The sequence below is a fragment of the Varroa destructor genome, unplaced genomic scaffold, assembly GCF_002443255.2.
Source record: "Varroa destructor unplaced genomic scaffold, Vdes_3.0 BEIS01000006.1, whole genome shotgun sequence".
NCBI lineage: Eukaryota > Metazoa > Arthropoda > Arachnida > Mesostigmata > Varroidae > Varroa > Varroa destructor.
Genome location: NW_019211459.1, coordinates 8,693,587 through 8,721,278, shown reverse-complemented (window position 1 = coordinate 8,721,278; position 27,692 = coordinate 8,693,587). Strand labels below are relative to the sequence as shown.

The 27,692-nt window shown below is 40.8% G+C and overlaps 2 protein-coding genes across 10 annotated transcripts in view; one reads left to right on the top strand and one right to left on the bottom strand.

Moving 5' to 3' along the window:
• unk (RING finger protein unk) overlaps window positions 1-16,289 on the bottom strand; it is a 32,567-nt gene extending 16,278 nt beyond the window's left edge. For 3 of the 4 annotated variants that reach the window (XM_086993204.1, XM_086993205.1, XM_022810248.2), the window contains exons 1-3: window positions 14,071-16,288; window positions 2,780-2,992; window positions 139-202 (exon numbers count right to left, since the gene is read on the bottom strand). In XM_086993204.1, the coding sequence (XP_086849330.1) occupies window positions 139-202; window positions 2,780-2,992; window positions 14,071-14,210 (417 nt within the window). In that variant the 5' untranslated portion in view covers window positions 14,211-16,288. Of the gene's footprint in view, window positions 1-138; window positions 203-2,779; window positions 2,993-14,070 lie in introns of all 4 variants that reach the window. The other variant, XM_086993203.1, reaches the window with a different exon arrangement.
• Window positions 16,290-17,739: 1,450 nt separating this feature from the next.
• On the top strand, window positions 17,740-27,424 carry Marf (Mitochondrial assembly regulatory factor). 6 transcript variants are annotated; one of them, XM_022811600.2, is made up of 12 exons: window positions 17,740-17,799; window positions 19,364-19,412; window positions 19,871-19,977; window positions 20,527-20,777; window positions 21,652-21,745; window positions 22,152-22,451; window positions 22,744-22,905; window positions 23,058-23,163; window positions 23,414-23,712; window positions 24,040-24,843; window positions 25,136-25,278; window positions 26,743-27,424. In XM_022811600.2, exons 3-12 carry the CDS (start codon window positions 19,903-19,905, stop codon window positions 26,810-26,812), a joined length of 2,304 nt encoding a protein of 767 aa, XP_022667335.1. In that variant the 5' UTR covers window positions 17,740-17,799; window positions 19,364-19,412; window positions 19,871-19,902; the 3' UTR covers window positions 26,813-27,424. The 6 variants fall into 6 exon arrangements, with proteins under 6 accessions (XP_022667335.1, XP_086849332.1, XP_022667333.1 ...); XM_022811598.2 differs by lacking the exon at window positions 17,740-17,799 and adding an exon at window positions 17,848-18,293; XM_022811599.2 differs by lacking the exon at window positions 17,740-17,799 and adding an exon at window positions 17,848-18,374.
• Window positions 27,425-27,692: the final 268 nt, after the last annotated feature.

Sequence of the window (27,692 nt, the reverse complement as noted above, 5' to 3'; positions counted from 1 at the left end):
TCCAGAATGTATCAACAGATGATATCAGTTATGTCCTCAGTTGAATCGGGCATCCTGTATGTATTCGGTGAATTTGTTATTAATGTACTTCTATTTGTCTTTTGTTTAATATCTTTTAAGGGGCTGCCAACATGTTACCTTGTAGTATCGAAGATGGTATCGACGTTCCGTGTCGCCAGCGGTCCGATGAAGGAACGGGCACCTGTCAAAGATCACAAAAAAGTCTTATTAGAAAAACTTACAACTGATCAGAATTTAGGCGGGCATTAACTCATTTTCAGTTTCAACCATAATAGATAATTTTCATTTGTTTTGGTTTCCATTTGCCTCGAGGCGTCTTTGATCGACACGACATTGGCTGACAACCGTAGAGATTCATACACCAAACAGATATTACCCACAAAAAACGAAACCCTCAAATCTCGAGAGTCGTATGTATTTTTCTGCTGCAACATTGGCCCATGCCAGAAGTTCACCTATACTCTGTGCGAAACTACTCTGAAAATTTACATCTTGTTCACAGTGAGCAAGGCTTGGTATCTACTACGTTGAGCCGTCTCTTTCTTTTCCCTAAGATTTCTATGGGTGTCAGTATCACGAGGATAGCCCATATACCTCACTATGACGAATTTACCGTTAAATCAATCTCCTGCTTTTTTGAGAGGTAGCAGTGACGTTAGAGTTTGTTATTATGCCGACATAGTAGTAACGTCCGGCGTCGCTGTTCCAACTGAGCGTTAAAGTACCTGATAAGGCTTGCAGAATAAATGTGTGGACGGGAAAACCGACGATAGAATCGATACAAAATAATAGCAGTGATAACAATAAGATACTGAAAATACCCGTATGCATAAAATGTTCCCCTTTTTTAGTCTCATATTTCGTGTATGATTTATTAAATACCTGTCGTAATCAGCTAACATGCCCAAGTTAAACAAACTCATTAAGTTAGCAATAATCTAACAGGCCAATGGTTTGGGGGTTCGGCGCCACATTTGTTGCATTCCTTCGAAGATCATCGGCAAACTGAGACGGTATATAACTTTCAGAAAAATTTGCCAGTGAACAGAAATAACTTAGTAAGACAATAAAAATAACATTTTACTTAACTCAAAATTAAATAAACTTAAAATTAAATTAAAATTCGAAATTAATACATGAAACAGAGTCTGCTAAAGCTATAAGTTTAACTTTTCTCAAGCCAAGATGAAGTAATTTTCCCCTTAATTGTTAATCCATCTTTTTTGACCCTACGATAAGGCTAATTTTGGTTTTCTCTCTTTTTCTTTTTTTATACAGTAGTACAACTACTCTCGAGCCATTACGTACAATAATCCGCCTGGTGCATTTCAAGCGAAGCGTTTGGGGCGTCGACCACTGCTGGTCCAAATTTTAGCGTTGGCAAATGGTTACTACAGCATGTTATTACCACGCCGCTTCATAGTCTGTTGAAGACAAACATAGATAGGTACGGCAAGACCCATTTGAAGTAGTGCTTAATGGTCCAAGTACAAAAATACACCGTAACGTATACCCGGCTAGCTTACTTCAAACAGCATGGACAGAGTAAGTTCTGCAGGTCGAAATATACAATTCGCTACCAACTTCTTCAAACCCAGCTAAAATAGCATCATCATCATTCGACAACAACAGCAAGCATCGGCGACCGGCACTAAACCGCTCAAGGAAAATCTCGCATTTAATGACCGCCCCATTTCCCCCATTCGAGTAGACGACAGATGCCGATTGCGTCCACCATCCTATCTTTCTCGTCAGCTGCTGTTGTTTGCTCTTAAATAGACGACAACAAGAGGACGTCCAATGACTGGAATAAACAGTTGCTCATGGATGCCACGACTGCGTCAGCTGGCTTGAGTGGGGGTGAATCGAACCGGCCTGGCCATGTCGTACCAAAGCGGTCCTTGAGCGACGACTCCATCTACAGTATTAGCGGCACTTAGGTTCCACGAAACACGTTGTTGTTGCTGCGGCCGTCGCAACGGATATTAGTGGTCGTTGACATCTTGACTTGAGAAAGAGCGGGCAATTTGTTATTGCAAGCATCACTATGGCAGGACGGATTTCGAAGCCCCGTCTATACGGTGACGATTAAAACTGGTGAGTCTAGACAGGCGAGTCAAGAAAAAAAACGGTGACTCGATGATGCGCCGTTACTTTTGTTACCGCTGTTGATGTTTGGTGTGGTACCAAAGGAAGCTGTTGCGCTATCATTTCGATACAAAAACGCAGTGACATCAGAGGTAAACGATCAAATAATTTTGAGATGAATAGGTTAGCAGCATAAATAAGCACTCGAATATGACTTAGCGATAGGAGTGAGTGAGCGAACAAGTTTATAATGATTGGATAAGGATGGAGGAATGACGTCGAGCGTGTACCACCGTTATAGAGCTGGAACATGGGTAAAATATAAGTCTGCAACTTGATGGGAATCCTTTTCGTGCGTTGATTTAATCACAGTTTAGTTTTTGTAAGAGGCTTTGTTTGTAAGAGGCAGATAAAAAAGATGAAAGAGATATAGCAAAGATTCTAGGCCTATAAACACACACCTTTCCTAGAAGAGGTATTTCGACTGAGCTGAAGGATATATTTATCTCCGTTAGCTACTTAACAATCCCAGACAACGAAACAGCTTAATATGTAAGCGATACCAAAAGATTCTTAATTATTTTGCATATAGATCAAGAAGAAGCATTCCAACAATATGGAGGTCATATCATATCTACTATTATTGTGTCTACGAAAGTGTCATACTTACTCATCTCCGTCAGGGCAGATTCCTGTTGTCTCATCGTACTTCGTGCAGTACATGTCTGGCGAATAATTAAACGTCTTGGTTTTCGGGTCTCGGATTGGCCTTCGTCGACGCTGGTTCATGAAGTGCCAATGGAAGCACGTAAATGGCTTGTGCTGTGTACATTTGTGCTGCAGAAACTGTGGACACTGCTCAACCCGGAACTCCTTCAAGTATCTGTAAAGTAAATATGTGAAAATGAAAGTGAAATATAAAAGATCAGAATCCAGAGCTAATCTGTGCGGCTCACGCAGCAATGGGATTCTAAATAAGTGGTGGACATCAGTGGAAATTGGTGACATGTGGTATGGCGAGATATTTATAATAGGAATCACACGTAACAAATGTTTACAGTAAAGCTTAATGATTATATATCTGGTCGTACGTTCTTGCGTTTGCGTTCATGTGTCAAAGCTAACAGTTATACTACGAAATGCTCGGAGGCGAATACGCAGCTACAGCTTAACGTACCACGACTGGTGCCGCTAGTCACCCCATATCCGTATGAATTTTGTCCAAGTTAGTGAGAGAGAAATGCATTTTATGGTCATATATTAGAAGTCAAGTACTATTAAATTGACTGCTCTTTAACTAAAGCGCGAGCATAAAACATCTGAGGGTTGACGTCAGGTCCGTTAAAAATTTAACGTCAACCGCAGCGAGGCTAGTTCCTAGAAGTCCATTCAGTATCAATGATTGAACTCTACTTAACGAAATTGATTCTAGATATATATATACCTAGGTAACCAAAGGGTCCACTGGTCCGAGTCTAAAGCAAATGCTCTTCCCACACAGCTTTGTATCCTGCTACTGCATAAACTAAATCACATGTTTGCTTCTTACAATCAAAAAAGAGTTAAATGATATGCGTTGATCAACCCTTTAACATTCGTATATCAATGATTTCGAACAACAAAAGATGAGTTAAACTCATTACAAGAATTAGACAATACTCGGTCAGCATGCAGCAGATTTCGACGCCGAGAAGCCCAAAGCCAGATATTGGCGTGTTCGAACCTCTGGTTATTCCACGAAACATTTTTCCTTTATCATACACGTTTTCAATGGAGCGTTTGAAAGATACCCTGCTTGTCGTGTTGGGCTTTACCCTACTGTGATTTGCCACTGCGCAAGCAAAATATTTCGATACACTTTTCATTGCGAGTACTCGTATTCTCCCTGATGAATATGGCAGCCAATGTTGACTGAGCTTGGCGTAATTAGCCCGTTTGGACATACGCGGCGGTAAGAAAAGACTGGCAGTCTTTTCTTACCTGAGAGAACTTGCCGCCGAATGCGTTCTATTAGTATCTAGCGCGGCATCATGACGAGTCGCAAGCGAATTATAACTGGAAAATTTAACCAGTGTTTATAGTTTTTATAGTTTTACCAGTGTGTTACCAATAGAGCGAAATAAATTTCCAATTGTACTATAACTCTCTTCATTTGCGTGACTGGTTTAGACTCTGGAGCCTGTCGATCTGTTCACTAAAAAAATTAATATGCAAAGGCCGTCATGATAAAGCTGTTACTGCTGTGCCAGTAAGAGCGCCAAAAATTAAAATGCATTAGCACAATGACATAATACCTGTTACGTTAATGATGCTAACAACTACCCTAGGGCTTTCCTAGAGAAAACGACAAATGTCAGCTATGCACATCATCATCACTTTTTCCCGAACTTAAGACAAACGACGAAAGCTCGTGAATCCGCATGTATTTACGATACAACCAGCAGCAGCCATGGGCTTGCGTGACGCATCAAAAATTGTAGAAGTTGAAAAATTGAACGAATCATTTTCAATGTAAAGACTACTATTCGATTTCGCCGTTTTCATCTTCGCCCTCAATACCGTCTCCTTTCCTTGCTATTTGTCAACGAAATTGGTTGTGTTGTATTCCGAAACATCGTACGTAACGCTATACGAATGTACTTTCAATAATAAAAGCAAGAGCACTCTTCAGCAAGCGTCTGGTTGAAGAACGCATCCACACACACACGTCGCTGATCATGACTCCATTTAATTAACAAAATTTTCGTACAGAACAATGTATGAAACTTTACCACCACGAAGGAGCACCAGGAAGGTTAAATGGGAAACGGACGGACTGTGGCGATCTATGCAAAAGATCTTCTTTATGTTAGAGAGACACTTCCGCGAACACCTCTGCGACAATTCGGTAGTTCGTGATGTCAATTATCGAACTAGTGACATTGTTATAAGCAGTGGAATGTTCTTTTTCTTTGTTTTTTTTTGTACGTATATTTTGGCAAATTTAACTATTACCCCTATGTCATTGAGTCCTCCGCATAGGTGTTTTGGAGTATAACCTCGGGAATTTGTCTCCACTAGAAACCTAACTAGAATGGATGTCACTGGGCTTGTAAACGGCGGGTGACGGCATAGTCATAGAAGCAGTTATTGACCTTAATAGATCCTTGTTTTGCTTATTTGTCTTTTGTTCTTCATCTTTCTCGCTATTAATTTCTCATAATCCTTTTTAGCAACGCTGAAATGGGTTGATGTGATTAGCTTTGACGATTAAATGGTGGCCTATTTCTATTCGATACATCATTTTTAAATTTTCAGCAACCAGCCAGAGACAAGGACAGCATAGCGAAACAAACTAATAAAGGAAAAGGAAGTTAATTAAGCCACAAATATCTCGGTTCTAATCAGTTTGCCGACTCAGCAGTGGAACTGCTTTTTTAACTACGCGCAGTAGTTTTACTAATAAAAAAAAAATAGCTTTTCAACAATAGTAATAAGCATGTATTCAGCACAGTGCGTTACGGCAGCATAGGCCTATATGCATGAAGCCGAATAGTACTATTTTCGTATCATGCAGTGCTATACATAAGATCATGCAGCAACCCAAACGGTAGCACCAGCAACATCATCTAATATATCAACGAAGCCTGACCTATGAGCCGCAACGAACATATTCATAAAAATCTGTCTCCCTTGCAATGGCTCCTATATGTATATATGATGTCTTTATTTCCTAGAACAAAACCGCGCTTGTTCTGTTCTTTCTGCTGCTACCGCTGTTGTTTCTTTTGATAACTTGCCTCTATCGCCACTAGTCTCTATGACTAGTACTCTACGCCCGCACACATAAACGCGCGTTAGAACGCGTGTTATCTCATAGGGCGACTTGACACCATTCTCCTGTCTACCCTTTTTTCTTCCTAAGAAAGATGGTGTGCAAGTTCACGTGTGATCGTTACAGTCAAATACAAACGAATAGTTGTTGGAAATTGGAATTGGTTATTTCAGAAAATAATCGCCATCGATGGCAGACTGTAGTACTCGTGCTAGCGATTCCACTGCTGAATGAATTAGCGTGACCTTGAGTAGAGGCGTGGCACTAGTCTCTCGAATCGCGCAATAAAAATCGTTGTACTGGTTGACGTAGTAGCGCCGTTGTTGTTGCGGCAACACCGGTAGCAATCGATCCGTAATGGGCTTAACTCTTGTTCCTTTGTGCGTTTCGAACGGTATACTCGACAGGTGTAGACGACACTGAACTGGAGTGATTTACAAGGAGGAAATAAACAGCCAATGGCAAACAAAGCGACTAGAATGCAGTTGAGTAATCTACAGTCAGATTTAAGGAAAGTCTCCTTTGAAAGAGGATGCAGAACGAAAAAGACTCACATATTCCGACCCCCCCCAGCGCTTTACTTCAACTCTGAAATGTGTGATGACGCTGGTCGAACGTGCAGACTGAGGCTTTTGATAGACTTCTGACCGGCGAAATCCTTGAATTTTATATTAACTCAGTGCAGTCAAGTGCAAGCAAACTAAAGAAATACTTTTTTCTAACGACAAAAGGGTTGGCTGATTTAAAGGATTGTTTTTTTTGCCAAATACACAAATGGCCGTCTTGGTTAAGTACCTGAGGGGTTGAAGGTTGTGTGAAAATAGCGTCTCTCAGCGTGTCCCCTACGGTAGATTCTCGTCGAAAATGCCGAACCTTGTTAACATATGCTTAAAATAATATGCTACTGCACACAAGATAAAAAGCTTGTCGTTCTTTATGTACGTAACGCGTTGGGTAAGTTGAGCAGGCCGAAATGTGTAGACCAATAGCAAATTTGTCTAAATTTGCTATTGGGTTACACATTCGACGAATCTACGCTTCGACGGACAGCTTACCGTAACAGATATGCATTCATCTATTTTCTATGGTTAAAGAAATAATTTTTCCTTGTAGCAAAATCATCAGGGCAGATACTGTCCAATGCTTCCGCGGTTAATGACCTGCCATTGAGGCTAACAATCTTTTGGTTGATGCTAGCTTCCGCGCAAATTATTCTGAAATAGGTTTCCGTAAAGCACACCGAAGGACTCGATCGAAATGACATTAGAAAGGTTAAAAAGTTCAACAAAGTAACACAAAACTCAATTTTCAACAGAAATTAACGTCTGCTTCTCAAGAGGAGTATCTGCCACCAACTGCATTGTCCCCATAAGACTCCAACGGTTAACTCTTTCACGGCTGTTAACGTCTTTTTACATCGTTTGGACATTACAGCATTTCTAGAACTTCTGATTTTTCAGATTTATGATTCATATGAGGCCACCATTTAGGCCGTTGAATTTTCCTTATATCTAGTCAACTCGTTCCAGCCTTGAAAGTTCACTTTGAAACGTCACAGCTGCCATTCTGTGCACTTATTCTTAAATTTAGAGAACGAGTTATTGAAAACGACCTTAGGAAGGTTTAGGCTTTGAATTTAAGTCGAGATCGAAGCAAATGGACATAACATAAAATATCTATAAATGATATATCTATCGGCACACCAAAACATCAAATTCAAGTATCAGCTAATATATACATGCTTGCATCAGTTAAATTGGATTTTTACTTAAAGATGATTAATTATAGGTCATTTTTGATTAATCATAGGAATTTGAGTCGATCTTCAACATTTAATGTAAATGCTAGTCCATATAGCTCTGCTTATTAAGCAGAGCTGGTTTAATGACAAATACCCTTTAAAACCTTATATTTAGCAAACCTCATTTTTATAATAGAACGCACAAAAATTGTCCCGTAGACCTACTCTGCGCGTGTGTTCGGAGCCGGACTACGTGCCTTTTTTACGGAAAACAATACCATGTCAAAAGCAAAATCCTCATTATCCGTCAGGCCAGGTGAACAGCCATTCGATCCCGAAATTTTAGTTGATCACTCATCGTATGCCTAGCATTGAATAAGTATAGTGGCATAACACCACGTTACAAAAGCCCGCTTAATCTGGCATACGCAAAGTGAACACTTTTTATGAATATTGTGCAGCATAACCGGTAGCAAAAAAGTAAGCAATAATTGAGTGGCGAAAATGCACCTGGGCGAATACCAAAATGCTTTTCATCAAACAAGATTCAAATGCCTGCCAAATTTTCAGTTTTCGTTTTCGAATCGAAAGAGTCAAATCGGCTTGGAAATTTGCGTATTACCTTAGAATCATGCGACGTTTTCACGACTTCCCGATTTTCTACTACACAACGAAGCTACTGTGGGTACCGATGCGACTATCGTCGCTAATATTTTGACGTTTTCCAGGCGTGTCTTTTAACTGTCCACAGCGGCATGGGTTCATCCATCTACGTAAATGATGGCAAAATTTCTTATTTCAGTCACCAACACGCCCTAACGAAATCTATAGTAAGAACGTTCGATAAGTTTAACACATTCGTCATACTACTTTGATATATATATATATATATCAGGGTTTAGCAGATATGCAGCCCGCTGCGGTGCATGTACTCGTATATGTGATAACCACTGGTAAACCAGTACCATAAATAAGCACGCTGTGCTGGCATAACTTTGCTATAGAGCAACCTGCTACGCAGTCAGCACTCGGTTGCCTAAGCTTCAAACTGGTCAAACTGTGTATGAATATAACGCGGCGTTAAGTTAGAAACCAAAAACTACCTAATACAGTTAATGCAAACAAAGGAAATACACGACATTAAATATTCGACAACATAATAAAGATACTAAAGCGCAACTCATGGCTTTGCTCCGCGCATGTTTTACTATCAAACATATGCTGAGCGTTCTCGTTCACGCAATATAATTTTCGCAGAAATATGTGTTTATACTTTCCATGGTACATCAGCAAAGATGATACTGGGATTACTTGCTGAACTCTTGCGCGGCGTTGTTTTTAAACACTTAACACGAGAGAAAGCTTGCTGCGGATGGCTTGCGACCAATGAAATTAACATTACACTCTACTGAAAAATTGGGATCGATTAAGCAAACACTTTTTCTCTAGTACAAAAATACTTAGCCGATTAGTCCCACCTTCTGTACAAATCTCTTTATTCTAAACTTTATTGTAAAGTTCTAACGATCCGAAAAATTCAACTTAATATAGTTACTTGAAAAGGGTTGTTTGCGGCCTGACAAACAAGCAGACAGACATAAACGTTCAGTAGCGCAATAGAGTTCAACGTAACCAATGCGTACGCTATGGAACCATCGCTTAAAGGAAGAAACAAAAATTGCCTAAATTAGATACACGCGACGGCTTGACTGTAAGATCTTGGCATGTTTGTTTACCTGACACGTTACTAAAAATTAAAAACACGCATTACAAACAAACGTTTAGTCAATAACGCAAAGGAAATTCATACTAATTCAACGATTCTACCTATCTGTTTCATTTTATAGCATGTGCCGACGGCGATGCCCGTTGAGTCCCTATCTGGTTCACCGTTAAAAGCAACCCACACCTACAGAGTCTAAAAATTTAAAATAAGTGGAGAACTTTTGAGGAAAAATGATTTTTTGACATTTGCTCTTTAACTTGCACTTCTTAACCCTTTGCTTTCGAACTTGCTTAACGAACCTCATTGTTAGAAGCATCTGACATAGAGCACTAAGCACACTGATTATACTGCGTGCCCCTTCATTTAACATATCATAGCAAGCAACATATTACGGAAGACGTAGATAGTAGACTCAAATGGCCAGTTTCTAAAATGCCCCGCTCCCGGCTAGGACTGATAGTAAATGGTTGATCTCAATCCCTTACTTATTGGTTTAGTCCCGCCCCAGGCATTCTTCTAATCATAATACGATTGGTAAAAAGGAGTTCATCCTGCAAACATCGCCCTCGAACCCTGTTTCCTGCTTCGCATCCGCCCAATATAGGTTAAAAGTGATTATAAAGCCGGTGGTAATATTTTGGTGATTTACGAGCCAGAGAAAAACTATCACAGTAACCACGAGCAGCAGATATTGTCCGAGATTTTTTTAAAATTTCTTCTTATCTATATTTTTCTTTTGTCTTTTGTTACTGTGACTGAGCCGAAATCAACAGTATATTAACGTATTGACGTCGCGATAGCGCGCGCGTGACGCTTGAAGAATTTTCATAGCGTACTGCTGGTAGGCATTTCATAAACATATTATATATATATATATATATATATATATATATACTAGGCGGTCAGTTTCGGACCTACAACTCATGTTATAGGTCCGAAATTGATTCAGATGACTCGCGTTAAGCACCATACAAAAAGTGTGCACGCCCGGATTCTACCCGTAACAACCCAACGCTCTTAGGTTTAACGGCAGGATAGCACGTTATACACGGATTAAAGAAAAGTACAATCGTATCGTAGTTTTGACTGTCCCTAGTCCCTATGCCACTGACGAACACTTCAATCACGAAGTCTTCAATAATTCGCTTGCGTAGACGTTACCTAATAGCGTTGAACTTTAACTCGGTTGACTGTAGTCGTTTAAGTTCGAACACTTCTAAACAGTACCATTTCGAATACACGTTACCTAACTCATCGGATTAGCAGCCATGATATGCATATGAGTATCTTAATTAATAACCGCGAGCGAACGATTGTAATGGGCAAGTTCAATGCCACACATCTTGCGTGTACTAACTAGACAAGTCTGAAACATGAATGAGAGAAGCGAGTTCCCTGCTTGCGAAATAACGAGCAAAACCTTCTTTGCGGGGGGATTTAATAATGGGGTTTATAATGATATAGTTTATTTTACTTTACAAGGCTACAGTACTCGATTAAAAGTTTTTTTATAATAATGGTAACGGTGAACCATATTCAGGGTAGCGGTACGTACATGTCAGATTTTGACAGAACCGCAGGTCGCTTATAAAAGCAATCCATTTTCATGAGTTTTGCTGGGATTCAGTGCCACCCATATTTTCTTGTAAAGGGTTAAAGTAATTCGAATTTTGTGGGAACACTAGGTATTAATGCATCACTTCGTTTCCATCAGACGGACAGACAAGCAGTTGGCAGAATTCGACAAATTACCTTGGCGCCCAAATCTCAGCATCACCGTCCACAACGCCGCTTCAAAGTAGGACTGCGGCTGCTTGAAAATTAGCATTGAGATCCGCACAGACCCATTCAGCCTTTTCTACCACTTCCTGTGCTCCCATCTACGGTAATCTCTAGGGAAAGAAGGAGAACTTGTCGTCGGTTGATATTCTCAACATATATATATATATATATATATATATATATATATATATATAACGAGTTTTATCAACTCGGGGTTACAAATACACAAGGAGATTTAGCTTCAGGTGTGGGAATCACGATTCTATGATATTGTTAGTGCATCTGTTTGTAGCTAGCCGATGTTTGTTCAAAATAGCGTGATCACTGCACAGACGTTTCGTTACCGTCACTTATTAGGCCAGCTGCAACAGATCTCCAGTATGGATGAGGCCGTACGAGTGGGCCTATTAAACGAATGATGGGGTGACAGACACGAAAGCCATGTTTAATGCAGTTGCTCGCATTTCGTCGTCTGCCATTTGCTAAGAGCTGACGAACGAACGAGCGACGATTTCGACTTGGCTTTCTCATAGACCTAATCTTGCGATAATCTCCCTATACGTCATTGGCTGTGAACGCTGTCGAGAGCATCACAGCAAGATAAAGTAGTACGAAGGAATGCTAGTGAGCAGGTTCAAGTACTGCCTGCATCTATTATATCTTGCACATATTTATTTAAATCTTTTATGTGGGTATATTGTTAATATCTACTAACTGTGCGAGGTGTACAGGTAAACATGAAGTACTTTGATGAACAAGCTATATGAAAGTCGACATATGAGATAAAAATATTCTATTCTAGTCAACTTGTAATTTGAAAAAGAACTTTATATTGAAAACTTAATTCTTTAATGGCCTAGAATCTATAAGTCAGTTTATACTAACTAAGCCGTGGGCTAAAAGCTAGCATTTGTTAAAAATGTGATGAGACGAATACCTATTGAAGCACACAATCCTTTATTAAAATCTTTATGGTAAAAGGAAAAAATAATGTACAAACGACTCAGGAAGCAATACTGAACTCGCTTAGGATCCAGCATGCACGCGCCCGTGCACGTTTTTCTAATCTTTCGCTCTGATTATCGACTATCATCATTCTTATTCATTTACAGTTATTTATCCGTCATTGTTTAAAGGAATAATTGCGCAGGTAATGGCGGTTAACGACCCTTCCCGAGGAGGGATGCTACTTATCTAACTCATTGTCGTAAGAACAGTGCGCTAGTATACTGCTAGCCATCCACCCGCATGCAGTTCTGACTAAACATCAACCAGCTGATAAGAGACAGGGAAGACGCGGCGACTTCCACACAGGCCCTCCCGCTGCAGCTAGCGGCTGTTTATAGGCGCACTGCAGCGTGTGGGCAGAAAGTGGTTTAACTCGACGAGTAGGTCTCTCACAGCAACAAAATCTGCGCAGGCCTGCGGCAACTCTACAAAACCACCCTTTACCTGCTGAGTAGCTGCGAATCTTTACTTTTTAACGCAACCGGTGGAGTTTGACAATAACTAAAAAGCAAAGGTGGTTGCGTACAATTGCCAGTTCGCTATTTCACGTCGAAAGGGATCATCGTATCGCTTTTGGATTATAAACGACCGACCGACCGACCAACGAATCGACTGGAGGGTAAACAGCCCTAACGCCAAGCGAAATCATCTTCTGGATCATTAAAATGCTTTTGACGACGACGACGACAGGATCACGGGTCGTTGTAGATGTAAAGTTGTTTTATTTACCGACACTAGGCTTCATGCATCGTATATTACGCGCCCATAGAACGCACTGCAGCTCTCGCTCGATAGAGAACTAAAAAAAGTACAGCAACAGAAGCTCAATGGGGTAATGTTCTTTAGCGGGTGGAACGAACAGCCTTGAGCAACGAACAGCCTTGACCTTCGTGTCAGCCACTGACCGCTGTGGTGTTGTTGACACTATTAATATTGCGTGTGTTACAGGCACTACTACATGTAATCCTCCATGTTAAGTAGACGCAAAAAAAAGCCGCACTGATTCGTCATTCATGGCACCAGGGGATATATATACATACATACATATGTACATATAGGCACATACTTGCGTACGCTTGCGCAAGCACGAGCATGCTGACATTGCTCCATTTGCCAGAGATTTGTCTGTATTTCGCAGCGGTCTCTTCTCTGTCTGCGACAAGCGAGCGGTTTCATCTGCTTTAACGCGTGAGCAACAGGCAAGACGTTATAGATTAATTAGGCGGAAACAGGGTGATTCGTTTCTCTCCTCGCTGCGACAACGTTCACCACGCGGTTTAGTCAGCATAGGTACACCACATGCGATCATCTCTATAATGGAATCTTCGCAAGTACTGCCGAAGTTAACTCGATAACCAAACGGTAGAAACATTGTAATAGTAGGGGGTACCGCAGCGATACGATATTATCAGGAAATGATCATTGCGCGCTAATATGAATAGGTATAAATAATATAAATAGGTACTGGATCAATTTCAGCCTTATTTAGTGCTTGCGTTCCGTGTATGTATACCCCACCATTGCTTCTACGAAAGCTGTCGATAGCTACACTAGGTATAAATATAAACAGTATGTACTATCAGACCTGTGTATATGTATGGACACGTACAAGTGTTGCAAAAATTAAAAAAAAAAGCAGGATTGAGAATTTACATGTGCATCTTCAGCTTCCACCGCCATAGTTCATATACGCATATTCATCATCGTTATACAGCACTGTCTTATCTGGTCAACGGCCGTCAATTTTCTTCCTCGCACCATTATGATTATTAATCTTATTATCAGATCACGCTAAGTTTTAACGGAAACCACCATCGGCTCTCTTGAATCTGGGGTCTATCATGGGATCAACAATCTACTACTAAAGACTATCCTGGGCTCTCGACTTACGTATAATGAAGGGGTTTCTCGGCCTGTACGTTGAGTGTCGCCTTAGCCTGATTGCTAGCGACAACCGCGCCTGCTTCAGAGGTCGGTGGCCCACTGCCACCTGCACCGTTTCCGGCCATGCTGCTGTTGTTACCACTCATTTTTGTTGTTGCTGTTGCTGCTGCTGCCCTTGTTGTTGTTGTTGTTGTTGTTTAGTTGATGTCGTTTATATTGTATCGGCGTGGAAATAGTTGTTATTGTTTCTGTTGGTAATTTACCGTTGCTCCTTCTGTTGTCCGTCCAGCTCGTTGCTGCGTTTCCGTTAGTGGAACAACAACAACTGTGAATGCCCACAACGAGCACCGTCGTAACCGCCGCCTTTCTTCAATTTGTTGTTGTTTCCACAATAAGCCGCTCTCGCTGTTGCAGTTCCTTAGTGGCACAGAACGACACCCACTAGCGACTTCCACTAACACAAGTGCCTTCGTCAATCTTGCCGTCGGAGCCGTCAACAAGGCGCCGTTGCCTGTCGTACGCTGCCAGCGTATGTCGACTTGTTGGTCGTGGTGGATTTTCTTATTTTTGCCTTCGTCACCCGTTGCTGCGTGGGTGCCAAATGCTGTTTGCGATAGATCAGTAGGCAAGGAAACACACAAGCAGCACACTGTAGGCAACGCATTCAGAAATACGACGCACGGTACGCACGAAATGGTGACGATGGTGTTGATAAACCGGTCATAGGCGGGCGATAGAACAAAGAAACAAATAAACAAAACACACACACACACACAAATTAGAGCGGCCGAGGGACCCTGTCTCCTCCTAGAGCTACAAAAAACAGTAATAACCCACCATTCACCTGACCGCCCCCGTCACCTCGTTGGCTAACGCGGAACGTCGATCATTGGGCTGCACTTTGAGTATAGCACAACGGCTCGGACTCTTCTGACGTGCTGTCCGCCAAGGAGGCACATTTAGTGAACTCGGCAGTGCCACGGCTGCTTGCTAACAGTCCCGAAGGCAACTCGACGCTTTCTTGCCGCGGAAACCTGCAAGCGGCAGACGGCCGACTCTCGTTTGTCCTGCGACGGACTGCCACGCGATTGTCTGAGGATTTGGGGCAAGCAACAAGAACCCGTCAATTGGACTGACACACGCCAAACAACTTGATCTCGCTGAGTTATTCACTCACGATTCAACTGGCTCTCAGACCCCGTCGCAACAATGACGACAACAAACCGTGTACTCGCTACCTACTTTAACGCGGCGGCAACGACGACGACGACAACAGCGGCAGCTCTAGATCGGAAAAATAATAATAGCAAACAGTTTCGAGTAACTGGATACGCACACACTAGTTGTCGATTCTGCAGCTTACGGCTTCGTACACTGCTTATGATAATGTTGTTACTGCTGTTATTGTAGCGGTCAAGTCAGCCCGTTATTGTTCACGATGGTTACAGCTTTTTATGGGCGGGCGGTTGAGCGGCAGTTCAGCGCCCCGAAAACCTGCTAGTCTTCCCTGCTCGGAGCACGTATCGTCGAATCTTTGTCAGAAGCGTCGTACACCGTTGCAGATCACGTCGAATTTTTTCTCCACAACAAGCACCGCCGTCCACCTCGGCTTTTCCTCTGCCACAAACCAACACTTGAGTACCGCACACGCTGTTGTTGTTAACGTACAACCGCTAGTCGACTGTCTCTGACTAGCTAATCCTGTCCAGCCTTGTTCCTTCGTCAATACATGGATTTGTTTTTTGTCCGTCTCTCGTAATGACGTTGACGTGGTGTAGCGTTTGGGATAGCGGACTGCTCCGTTCTTCAATTCTTCACCGAGAGCTTCGACTACCAACAGTTGCTCTCGTGGCAACAGCTGTAACAGTGATTCGGTTGCTGTATCGCAGCCGACGTTTTTGTCTCTCCTGCTCAATGTCTCGTTGTATTCGGGCTACTCGTTTTTCGCGGTGCGATGTTCGGCCGTACGCCGAAGTCGCTCAAGCCTCTGAAAAATTCGAGAGTAAAATACACAATTTCCTCGTATTTTTGACAACTTGAAAGAGATGCGTTGTGCACGCAATTCTCACTTGTTTTCTTCGCTGCACGAAACGGATCACCAGCACAGCACCATGATCGCATCAAACCATACTCATTCCCCAGAGCAGCACACCATACCATACAGACTTGATATTATAAACAACAACCCGAGAAGCGGCGGTCCACTGCGCTGCGCACACAACGCGCCAGCTCCCGGCAATGTTTCGCTACGGTAGCCTGTAACGCCCTTGAGAGGGCGCCGTCTAGCGGGAATTAGCCAGCGAGTGGCCTTTAAGGGTGCAAGGAGGGTATGAGACGTGGGAGCTTGCAGAAACATTCGGCCATAATTTTCCTCTCGGTTAATTCTTCTCCAAAGCAAGTTCTCAAAAATACACATGCTCGACAATGTATTCGAGCCTCAAATTGTATTTGCCTTGAATTTTAGAGGTGAATTTGGTGTGAAAGTAACATTTTTTTGGTGCTCGCTTTTCTTGTAAACAAGTCTAACAACAAATCATTGCGGGATAGAAAAGGTTGTTAAATATAGAGGAAGCTAAGTTGTCGTAAAATCTATGTATTGATCATACGCTTATTGATTGATTGATTGTTATATAGTTTGGCAGAGGTCTGCGTATACATGCAAAAACCTCTTAATTTCGTGTTGCAGTTTGTCTCCGTTCCTTGCGATGGAACTAATAACCTCGCTACAAATGAAACGACGACGACGACGAAAACAACGCCCACAGACAGTGGAAGCAAAGTTATTCGCGACCGAAGAAAGGGCCATTGCGTTAGAGAGGCATAATCTATCTATTTACTACTTAGAATTAAGTCCCAAGGAATGCATACGTCTTAATGCATCATAAGGAATTATTTTTGGATAAATGGACCACTGATGTACAAATGAGACACAAAGTACAGCGTCTTGTACTTTCGAATAGTTGCTATATTCAAAAAAGCGAACGTTGTTTTGATTTAATAACAAAAACTAGGTAAAAAACATTGCTGCGCGCTTCGTAGACGACAGTTGTAGCCTGAGGCCGTTTATGGCATAGCCGCGTTTATAGTAAATGTTGACTTCACCATTTTTTTGTGCATCTTCTGACACTCTATATGAAAGTCTACAAACTGTGTACGAGTGGATAACAATTGCCAATGTTCATGTAGATATGGTTGGAGCAACAGTTATTATTAGCTTTAGCGATAGTCGATAAATATGTTATGATACCATTTATAGTTGATTTACTTTTTCCTAAAATAACAACGCGTGTATTGGATTTCTCTTGTTAACAACTATGAAAATACGTCGTCCGCTTCCCGAAAAAAAAAAGGAATGATTCTAAACTTTTATTTCAAATTCCTTTTTGCGTTAAACAGTATACTTCTTTATTTTGAATTTTATATATTAGAAAAAGAAACGTTTATAACACTTTTCTGCTATTAGTTTTCAGCGATCCTTAGTATCTACCGTATCATGTTTCTGAGAAAGCATTGGATCGTATATCTTCTTCGTCACTGTCGCGGCCCGGTTCAATCGCCCGGTACTCAAGCCTGTGCTGTTTTGCTTTCATCGTCCGTCCTGTCTGTCTAGTGAACGCATCCATCCATTCAGATCCAAAAGCTGATCAGATGTATTTTGTTATGATTCCGCATGTCGTCGTTGTCGTCGGCGACCCGATAGTCTTCTTTGTATGATGAGCGGTCGGCAATGTATTGGTATGCAGTTTTAATGGTAGCAACGCTGTGGTTTGCCTAGATTGAGATTTGACCGTATCCCTAAAAAAAGTCCGTACTAAATACCGGCTGTTATGTCCACCTTATTCGATCTATCTGACCCGCAGTCGTTGCATAAAACTAATATAGATGTAAATAGATCACGTTAAATTTCCGCGCGCCACCTAACAAACAACGGTAGCAGCTGCAGCGGAAATGGTCGGTGCGTTCTAACGGAGACGACAGTCGGTCCTTTCATCTTGCTCTTGAGTGCCCTTGATTTTAGAACGTTTATTTGGACTAAGTAACAGCTACTCAAACACTTAACGCTAATCGGCTACAGTGTATTTGAATCTGGACAATATGGTGACGGATTCGGTGTTAGCGAAACCGTTGTGCTTGCATGTTCCCTGCTGTGTTCAGAATTGAGTGCCCGTGTGTTTAGGCACTCTGAACCGGGAAGGACTAAAATTCCAAGAGATCATCAGATTCAATAAGTACGTCGCTCAATCATATTTGCGTCAATCATTGCGGACGATTATTGACCCGAAGGGTAATCAGGATTGAGTCAGAAAATAGTAGGTCAACCAATAAAGATATACAGCTAAGCATGTAATTTTGTTTCGAGCTGTACGTCGGCCACGAGCCCAATTCTATCCATTACAAAAAAAAAGTTCGATTTTGTGCGGCACGTGGCGACAAAAAATGATAAAATATATCATAGTCGCCCTTTTTGCCTGCATGTCTTGATAGAATATATGCTTACGTTAGTAATATTTGTTATCGGTATTTAGCCGGCGCTGTGTGCGGTAACTCGCGTTTTTCTGTTCCACTTGTAATCCATCGAAGCGCAATACCCAGTTGAGAAATCTAGCTAATTGCATTATATGTGACAATACACTTTAATATACTATACATCAATCTTTAACGTTTATGTAATGAACTTTGATATAATACTAAGAGAAACAAAAAAAATAAATACTGACTTGACGGGGTTTCCTCCTCTCTATAAATACAACAAGTGAGAACTAAGGAAGATTTCGTCTTTTCAAAAGATTGATTCATGAATGGTATGCGGTATACTAAGCAGAGTAGCGACAACAATGACGCGTACGGAAAGAGGACGAAAATAACGCAGAGGAATAGAACATAGGTTACTTGAATAGGCTTTTGTACTATTTTTTAAAAAATATATCACGAAACCGCTATCATTTACGGCTGGCTGTATGACTAGAGTGTCATGACGGCAATAAAGAAAGCTGTTTCAAACAGAACCTGCTAATTTTATTGGTTTTTTTTATTTGATAAATTCATAAACATGTGGGGGCTTCCAACGAAGTTTTTTGAACAAATCAAATACGTGGAATATACAGAAAAGATGAGGAATTTTTCCTCCTTTTGAGTCTGACACATTATGTATTGAGAGCATTATAGAATCATCATTTGTCTCAAGCGTACGGATATTGAAAGCGTATTAAAATAGCACCGAAATATATTTAAAAAATATATGCTTTCTGAAAACGAGTATTAAAATATTTTTTCAATTTTGTATTATCAATCCGTGTAGGGTTTATCGGATAACAAAGCTATCTCATTCAACACAAGTACGGCAACAGGTTAGTGAATAAACTTGTAAGGTGATTCCAGCTTTATATTTCCTTTCGGTATCTTGTAATGCCTTTCAGTAACGGACCCTATATGGTTCATTGTTTATAGGTTTGTAGTTCCGTTTTCCTCCGTACTCAGCCATCTAGTAGTGGGCCAACTAATTGTTTCTCATTCCCTGAGTGTGAAATTAATACCTATACTTACAGCGACAAACCCCACAACATTATCATTCAATAAGAAGGGATTTAGACACGCTTGATAATTTATGATGGGGCTCATAATACAACAAATCAAATTCGGATCGGTGTACTCTATTGACGTGTGGATAAGGGATCATTGAAAATCGATTACCTGTTATAATTGGTTACCAGCAGCTATCGCTGTTAGATATCCTCATGTTCACGCATCATTGTATGGAATTGAATAATAGCAATAAATCTACGTTGTTTTCCTACTGCAATTTCAGGTGTTTCGAGACGGCAGTCGTTGAATAAGCGAATGTCAGGCTCTATTCAAAGAATGATCCAACAAAGCTTCGGAGGGGGCGATTCACACAATGGCACAAGTCCAAAGGTTTGTTTCCATGTTAATTTCATGAGTTTGCAAAAAGCACGCAAATATAATTATAATCTGTATTTTCATTCCGCAATCTTTTTTATTCTTATTGTTATGACCGGTAATGAATAGCAATGAAACTGATTTTGATATTGAGTGCTATTTTCGGGCTCATTTTGACCTAAGCTACACCAAGAATATGAAAGATTCAAGATTCAAATGCAACGTACACACAAGCCATTAAGGTTAGCACCAGTAAGACGAAGTTAGCACAATAACATTTGATTTGATTATCACAGGTATCGTTTTAGAGGGGTGAGTAGTGGGCACAAATTATTATACCTGTTACATATTGCAGTTACATATTCTCCTATTATCTTGCCTAGCAGATGGTGTACAGCATCAACGAGAAAGTGAGGTATCTGTACAGCAGTGAAGTTCTCAAGCGAGTTTTCTTCCAGCTTAATATGAGTTTACTGTTGCGATTACTATAATCGACATGCAAACGTCACGATGATTCCGAAGAGTCTTAACTATGGCAATATATTTATTGATTGATTGTTGCAGGCTGGCGGGACAATGCGGGAGACCATGTCTCCACTTAAACTATTTGTTAAGGCCAAGAAACACATTAATGCTGGCTTCTGTGATATCGCGAGGTATGTCACTGATGGGCAGGAGTTCTTAAAGGCACTTAACAATGACCTAGGGATTATTAACGCAGATGATAAAGCCCTCGTCGGAAGCTTCATCGAAAAAGTCCGAGGCATCAGAGATGTTCTGGCTAGAGATCACATGAAATGTGTCTTCTTTGGACGGTACGTACCTTGCGTAACTGAGCTTACTAGCCGTGCATTGCATATATCCATGTAGTTATGCATGTTAGAGGTGAAACTTTGTGAAGAAGGTTTTTTTACGCTAAATCTAGCCGAAGACGTACGTGACCTAGACAATGTTTCTCAAGAGGTTCTGTCATCCCTTGAGGGAAACAATTCGCTCGCAAAGCAACATCTATCGAAAGAATAGTAACGTTAAGTAGGAACGTTTGGAATAAACACAAAACTTTCGCCTGGCTTTTACTACTGCCTCTACAAATCTACGCATTTATAAAAATGCATGTTTAAAAAAATATCTATGAGTCCACAGAAATAAAAAAAACTCTTCGTCACAGCGTTTGTCCTCGATCAAGCCAAAACTGACCTAAAAGTGTCGGCTAAAGTTTCAGCGGCAATTTCTAATGATGCTAATTACATCCTTTCAAAAAAAAACAGTGTCTCTTTCTAAAGGTTTATTGCCCGTGACGTTATGGAAGCATCCCAGATATTACTGGCAGACGATTGTAAAACTTATGATAGTTATAGACTACTGCGTGATACGCTGCTATCAAGAATTCAAATTATTTGAAAAAAACTATTGAAATTCAATTAAGTTCCTAATTTGACTGATCAAAACATTACCTCCTATATTTACTATAAAACCATAAAAAATTACGGTGAAGAAATTCTTTCGGGTAAAATTCATTTAGATAAATTATCCTGAAAGGCCTCAGTCTTGGAGTTCGCACGACTGGGAATTGATACAAAATTCAGAATTTATTTTCAAACGAATCAGCACTTTAATAAGCAATAGCCCCAGCGAGCATAGAGAACTCAGTCCATCATTTGCAACCTGGATGTATTCCTTTTGTTCTAGGACAAGCAACGGAAAAAGTACTGTGATCAATGCCATGCTCCAGGACAAAATTCTTCCTTCCGGACTTGGTCATACTACCAACTGTTTCCTTCAGGTATGTGAATTGTGTGGTTGGGTGGGTGGAGTTGATGTACTAAATAAACGGTTATAAACGACCTAAAATAGCCTTAGACATATGAATCAAAAAAATAGTCGGTTCTGACTAGCACTGCTTGCACTCTTCACAATCGACAGTTGAAAGAAATCAGTATTCTGTGTATTGAAAAAAAAACGAAACGGGTTAAATCAAGTTTATAATTGCCTAATAATTTCAGCTATTCAATTATTTATCGCTAAGTTGTCGCTAAGTAAAGTTTCAGTATAGTTATTTTAGGATAACTTATGCCTTTAGCAAAAATGTCAGACTTGTTTGACGTGTTTCAAAAAACTAATCTGTGACAAAAATGTTTGTGTTTTGCACAAATTGTTGAACTAGCGGTTGCTCTTTGTTTCTTTTACAGGTTGAGGGTAGCAAATCAAATGATTCGTATCTGACCACGGAAGCTTCCACTGTTCGACAAAGTGTGAAGTCCGTTCAGCAGTTGGCAAATGCTCTCAACGGGGAATCCCTAGATCACAATGCCCTTGTTCGTATTTATTGGCCACCAGACCGGTGCAATCTGTTGCGGGACGATGTAGTCCTTCTCGACTCTCCCGGCGTCGACGTATCTCCGAATGTTGACGACTGGATTGACAAGTACTGCCTTGACGCTGATGTTTTCGTCATTGTGGCCAACGCGGAAAGCACGCTGACAACAACGGTATGGGTTACCCTGTGTCTGAGGACATTTAGATGGGCAACTAATTGAAAAATAGTAGATTTTTACTGTAGTATCTACAGTGATATACAAATGAGCGATAATTTACATAACATTAAAGGCCCTTAAGTCGTGATCATTTTTCCTTCTCAAACTCCTATTGTGATTATATGTGCATATCTGTTGCGAAGACAGGTTGTTTTAGTTTTTCTTCCGGGGTAAAGGCAAGAAGAGTAAGTATAACACTAGAATAGTAAATATGCCATATGTTTTTGGTAAATGATAATTTTTTCAGGAAAAAAAATTTTTCCACAAAGTGTCAGAAAAGCTGTCTACGCCAAACGTGTTTATTCTTAACAATCGATGGGATGCCTCGGCCAACGAGCCTGAGAGTATGGAGATGGTTCGCAAGCAACACCTTGAAAGAAATATTGCCTTTCTAGTTGACGAACTGAAGGTAACTAGGATGGAGTGAATTCCTTTACTTTTAGAATTTAAACTTTGTTCATTGGATTGTTTATATATATCTGATCTGAAAATACACTATTTAGTTATAGACTTATCGACATCTTACTCATGTTTTATAATGCATTCGCTCCGGTAACGAAGGTGTACTCGACCCGAGCAAAGGCCGAAGAGCGGGTTTTCTTCATATCTGCAAGAGAAGTTCTGGATACGCGAATTCGTAAGCTTAAAGGCGACGGCCAGTCAGCAGGTGAGTACACTTCCTTGCAAATTATGAATGTAGCATTCAAGCGTCGTGGGTTTATGTGTCGCTTCCCAATCCCCGTGACCGAGTCAGAGGCGCAATTAATTAAAAGGAAAGAATAAAAGGAAAGAGAAAGAAGATTACACTCGTCGTTGGTTGTAGTAAATACGTATATGTGAACACGGTATGTAACTGAAAAATTATGGATGATAATATTAATTCGAATTAATTCGGCTACTTCGTTTATCATTGACAGTATATGTGGAAGGCTACCAAGCTCGTTATTTCGAGTTTGAGGATTTCGAACGCAAGTTCGAGAAATGCCTATCAGAGACTGCCGTAAAGACCAAGTTCCAGCAACACTGCGAGCGTGGCTACGAGATTGTGCAAAGTGTCTATAACGTCATGAACAAGGCATACGAGGGCGCTGCAAGGCTGAAAAAGGACAAACAGCAAGAGCGTGATGAGCATTCAGAAAAATTAGAGCATACGAAGCAACAGATGGCAATCCTCACTGAAGAAACGAAACATCGCATCGAGCAGCTTGTTGAACAGGTATTTAAGCAAACATCACTTGCAGCAATGCACAAAGAATATCTTCTTTGTTCTGACAGCTTACTTAATAATGCAGCCAGAACAATTCACGCGTAGCAATTGCAAGCGCCATTTTTCAGGTCCGACCTTAAGCCTTTTTTTTACGAAAAAAGGCGCACTGAACGCTTAACTCATACAACATATCTTCATTGTGAAATATTTTCTGAATTTTGCACGCAGTTCAACCTTACTAGGTTGAGTTGAACTCGTTTAGTCTAGAGCATTATTTCCAACTCGTCAGTTAAAACTTAATTCATTGCTTAGGCATTTCTTCTTATGCTTTGTTAGGTGGAGTGCCAAGTGACCCAGGCTCTCTCCGAGGAGATTCGCAAGCTGAACGTGCTCGTCACAGAATACGAACGACCGTTTCACCATGATCCGGCGTTGTTAAACCTCTACAAGAAAGAACTACATTCGTATGTCGAAAAGGGCCTTGGCTCGAATCTCAAGGCACGTCTCAACGTGCAGCTGCAATGTTCAGTCGAGACGTCGCAGAAGGATATGGTGTCCCGGCTCGCTACACTTATCCCCGATCAACTGCAGTCGCAAATGCAGAATGCCTTGCCACGGAATCACTTCGAGCCGTTATACCGCCTCAATTGTGAGTCTCTCTGCGGGGATTTTCAAGAAGACCTCGAGTTTCGGTTCTCGCTCGGCTTGACGGCACTGATCAACCGCTTTCTAGGTCCACGCCGCGCAAATCATCCACTGCTAGGTCAGAGTCCAGTGCCGCGACCGCTTTCGGCCGGTGCGTTGACTCCTAGCGAACGGGCTTTTGGCACTGAGATGCCGCTAACGCCGCTTAGCATGCCCGCCGAAGACTACCTGGCTGTTATCTCGAAGATCGCTTTGCTGTCACCAACAAGTCAGACTGCGGTCGGCATTTTCGCTATTGCAGGACTGGTTGTGCGCACTGTGGGGTGGCGCCCCATTATCGTCTCATTAGGTGCATATTGTTTGGTCTATGCATACGAGCGTATGACGTGGACGAATAAAGCGAAAGAAAAAGCCTTCAAGAAACAGTACGTCCGTCACGCTTCCAGCAAGCTGAAGCTTATCGTTGAACTCACGTCGTCGAACTGCAGTCACCAGGTTTGTGGTGTTACCAGTTAAGACACCACAAGATTTTATTCCAGAGTGTTTCTTGTATAATTTTTTTATCATTATTCAATTAACCGTATGGTAGCCCACGCAGTCTCCTTAGCGCACATAAATCTGCTTCTTTTGGAAAATTTGATTGGCTGATTGAAGCGACATCAAATGTGCTTCAAACTAGTCCAAATGAGACTTAGCACACACAGACAAGATACCCAAAAAGCAATAATAGGTGTTATCATACTTTACTATAAGTAAACACTATATCTTATGTATACCTGGAGTATAGGTGCAGCAAGAGTTGTCGGGGACATTTGCAAGATTGGGCCATTTAGTTGACGAAGTGGTTACAGACATCGAAGCAGATATCAGCCGCCTGGACGGATGTATCGCCGAAGCTGAGGAAGCGGAGGACCAAGCGCGTCTTCTGAAGTAAGTTCACTGAGGGCTCACAGTTACAACACAATCAACTAGGTTTCCCGAAATCGACCATTTAGTACAAACTATAATCGCGTAGCATCCTCGCGAAAGCTATTTATAGTATGAGAAAATCAATTTTCGTATCAAATACCTGAAGAAATTTCCTTGAGTGTTCAAATACTTGATATATATCAGGTTATGGAACATAACTTTCCATGGGAAGTGAACTTTTACTTTTCGATTTTTTCACAGGCTCACTTTTCTTATTTTTAATCGAAGTATGTGCCATCATCATCTATAACATTAATATTTTAATTATTATTTATTATGCTGCTGGAGAAGTTTAAGGTACAAAAATTTATGAAGTATTGAAGGATAGTTCATATATCATCCTGCGAAGAAGTTGACGAGATTTTAAAAAATGGAAATCTGTGGGAGTCACGTTTGCCAGGAAGCCTCCGACTCTATTCTCTTCATTTTTGCCATTGTGATTCTTACGGCACAACGTCGAACGAATTGGTTGACTTCTGCTCACTGACCCTGGCTGTTTAATGCGGAGTTTTTTTTATTATCTCTCTCAGTTGTTGACACTACACTTCAGCCATACCTGATAAACGACTCATGAAACTATAGTGGACAACTTTACCATCAAGGCACTACACAAACAGCATAAGATTTTGTAGCTGTACATTTTCTTTGGGGGAACGTCCGGTCGATTCAGCTGCATCCACCCACTGTTATGACTATAAGGAATCCATTTAACCAAGCAAAAATGAGTCATTATTCTAATGTAAAACAATTAAAAACTAAAACAAATAAAAACGAGTATCTTTACGTCCCCGTTTTTGAACCTCTCCCAAAAATTCCATTGGCCCACCCCGACCACATTTTTTATTATATTAGTTGGACCGATTTTATTATGTATAATATCTTCACATATACCAATACTAAAGTTAATATTCATCCTTTTCGAAATGGGTTAGCTTCCAGCACGATCCTCCACCCTTCATCACTTGCCTTTACAAAGTGTTTTTCGCAAGACTAATTTTTGAGCTCAAAATTTTCTTTTCAGAAATTCTTGAAACAGTGGTTCATGGTGGTTTTAGTAATAGAACCTTCACCAAGTACGTGGTTTCAAAAAAGAACTCACATATGTAGACCGCTCAAATTCTCCGATTTTCTATGGTTCAATACAACTCACCTACTAAGAGCCCAAGTGACGCTATCCTGGTTAACGATTTTCGACTTTAAATAGTTTATACACATAGATCAATATTTGTCATATCAATATATTGAACGACCTAAGATATCATGTAAATAAATTGATAGTTCAGCCTTAGGTTCCCCTGAAGAGAAAATGATCTCGCTTGCAAGTAAGTCTCCCAAAGTACAGTCACATTAGTTTTTGATGTTTCGCGTTGAGATTTGTCAATAACCAGGTAACACGTGCGCACTTTGTTACGTCATCGATTTCAGGAACCAAGCCAACTTTCTGCGAGCTACACTGGACAAATTTAGCGAAGAATATCTTCGTCAAGATGAGTAGTAGAATCCCGAACAAGACGCACATACAACGACAACGGTAGATTAGGTTGGCGATGGGAATGCAACAGAAAAGAACTACAGTTTGGCTACGACCTTCACCAAAAATTCTCTGATGACCTGGAACATTGGAACTGAAGATTGGAATAAGGGCAACGGCATTTTGAGAAGCAACCATGGCGCAAATACCTGTTCCTACTAGGAGTAACAGTTACTGCTAGAAGTGATATGCTGCGTGACAATGGAAAGTACACGATTGGAAAACGAAGAATTTATCCTTTTTTAAGCAGGTGACAGCTACTTGGCTCGAATCTTCGAAAGTCGAAGCTCGTGCACGCATAAAAAACAGCTTGAAAAAACGACTGAGTAAAAGTTTAGCTCTCTTAATTTGATACGAAAGAATGACGCATGCCCAATTGCGGAAATGAGAAGGCGGGTCGCCACGGAAATTGTAGATAGCAACCAGAGTGGATTCTACCCCTCGATAGGCGGGAATTAAATATAGATAATATTAGGCATAAGTCTAATTTACAGTTATTGAATGGTGGGAGCTGAGAACGAATGGTGTAGAGCCTCTTTGCAGTGTTAACGTCATTTGTAATAAATATTATATGGATATATGTATTCTGACTTTAGACAATGATGACAATTCAGTTACAGGCCCAAGAGTTCGGCAACACCTATTAGTGAGAATTCATATGTTACTGTCAATAGAATACTTTCCATCTTTTCTATAGGTAGAATTAGAAGACCACCTAAACCAACTGAAAAACGTGTATACAAATTGGATTTTTTCCTCAACAAAACGTAATGATTACCGCTTATGATAGATGGCAGGTTTCATTTAATAACTACTATATAGTTAGGCAAGGAACATATTTCGT

Excerpts from the sequence above, each read along its gene's own strand:
- Marf (XM_086993206.1), top strand. The coding sequence starts at position 17,775 with ATGATGAGCGGTCGGCAATGTATTG. Across the intron at positions 20,778-21,651 it reads AAATGTGTCTTCTTTGGACG|GACAAGCAACGGAAAAAGTA; the intron begins GTACGTACCTTG and ends CTTTTGTTCTAG. Across the intron at positions 22,452-22,743 it reads AAAGCACGCTGACAACAACG|GAAAAAAAATTTTTCCACAA; the intron begins GTATGGGTTACC and ends TAATTTTTTCAG.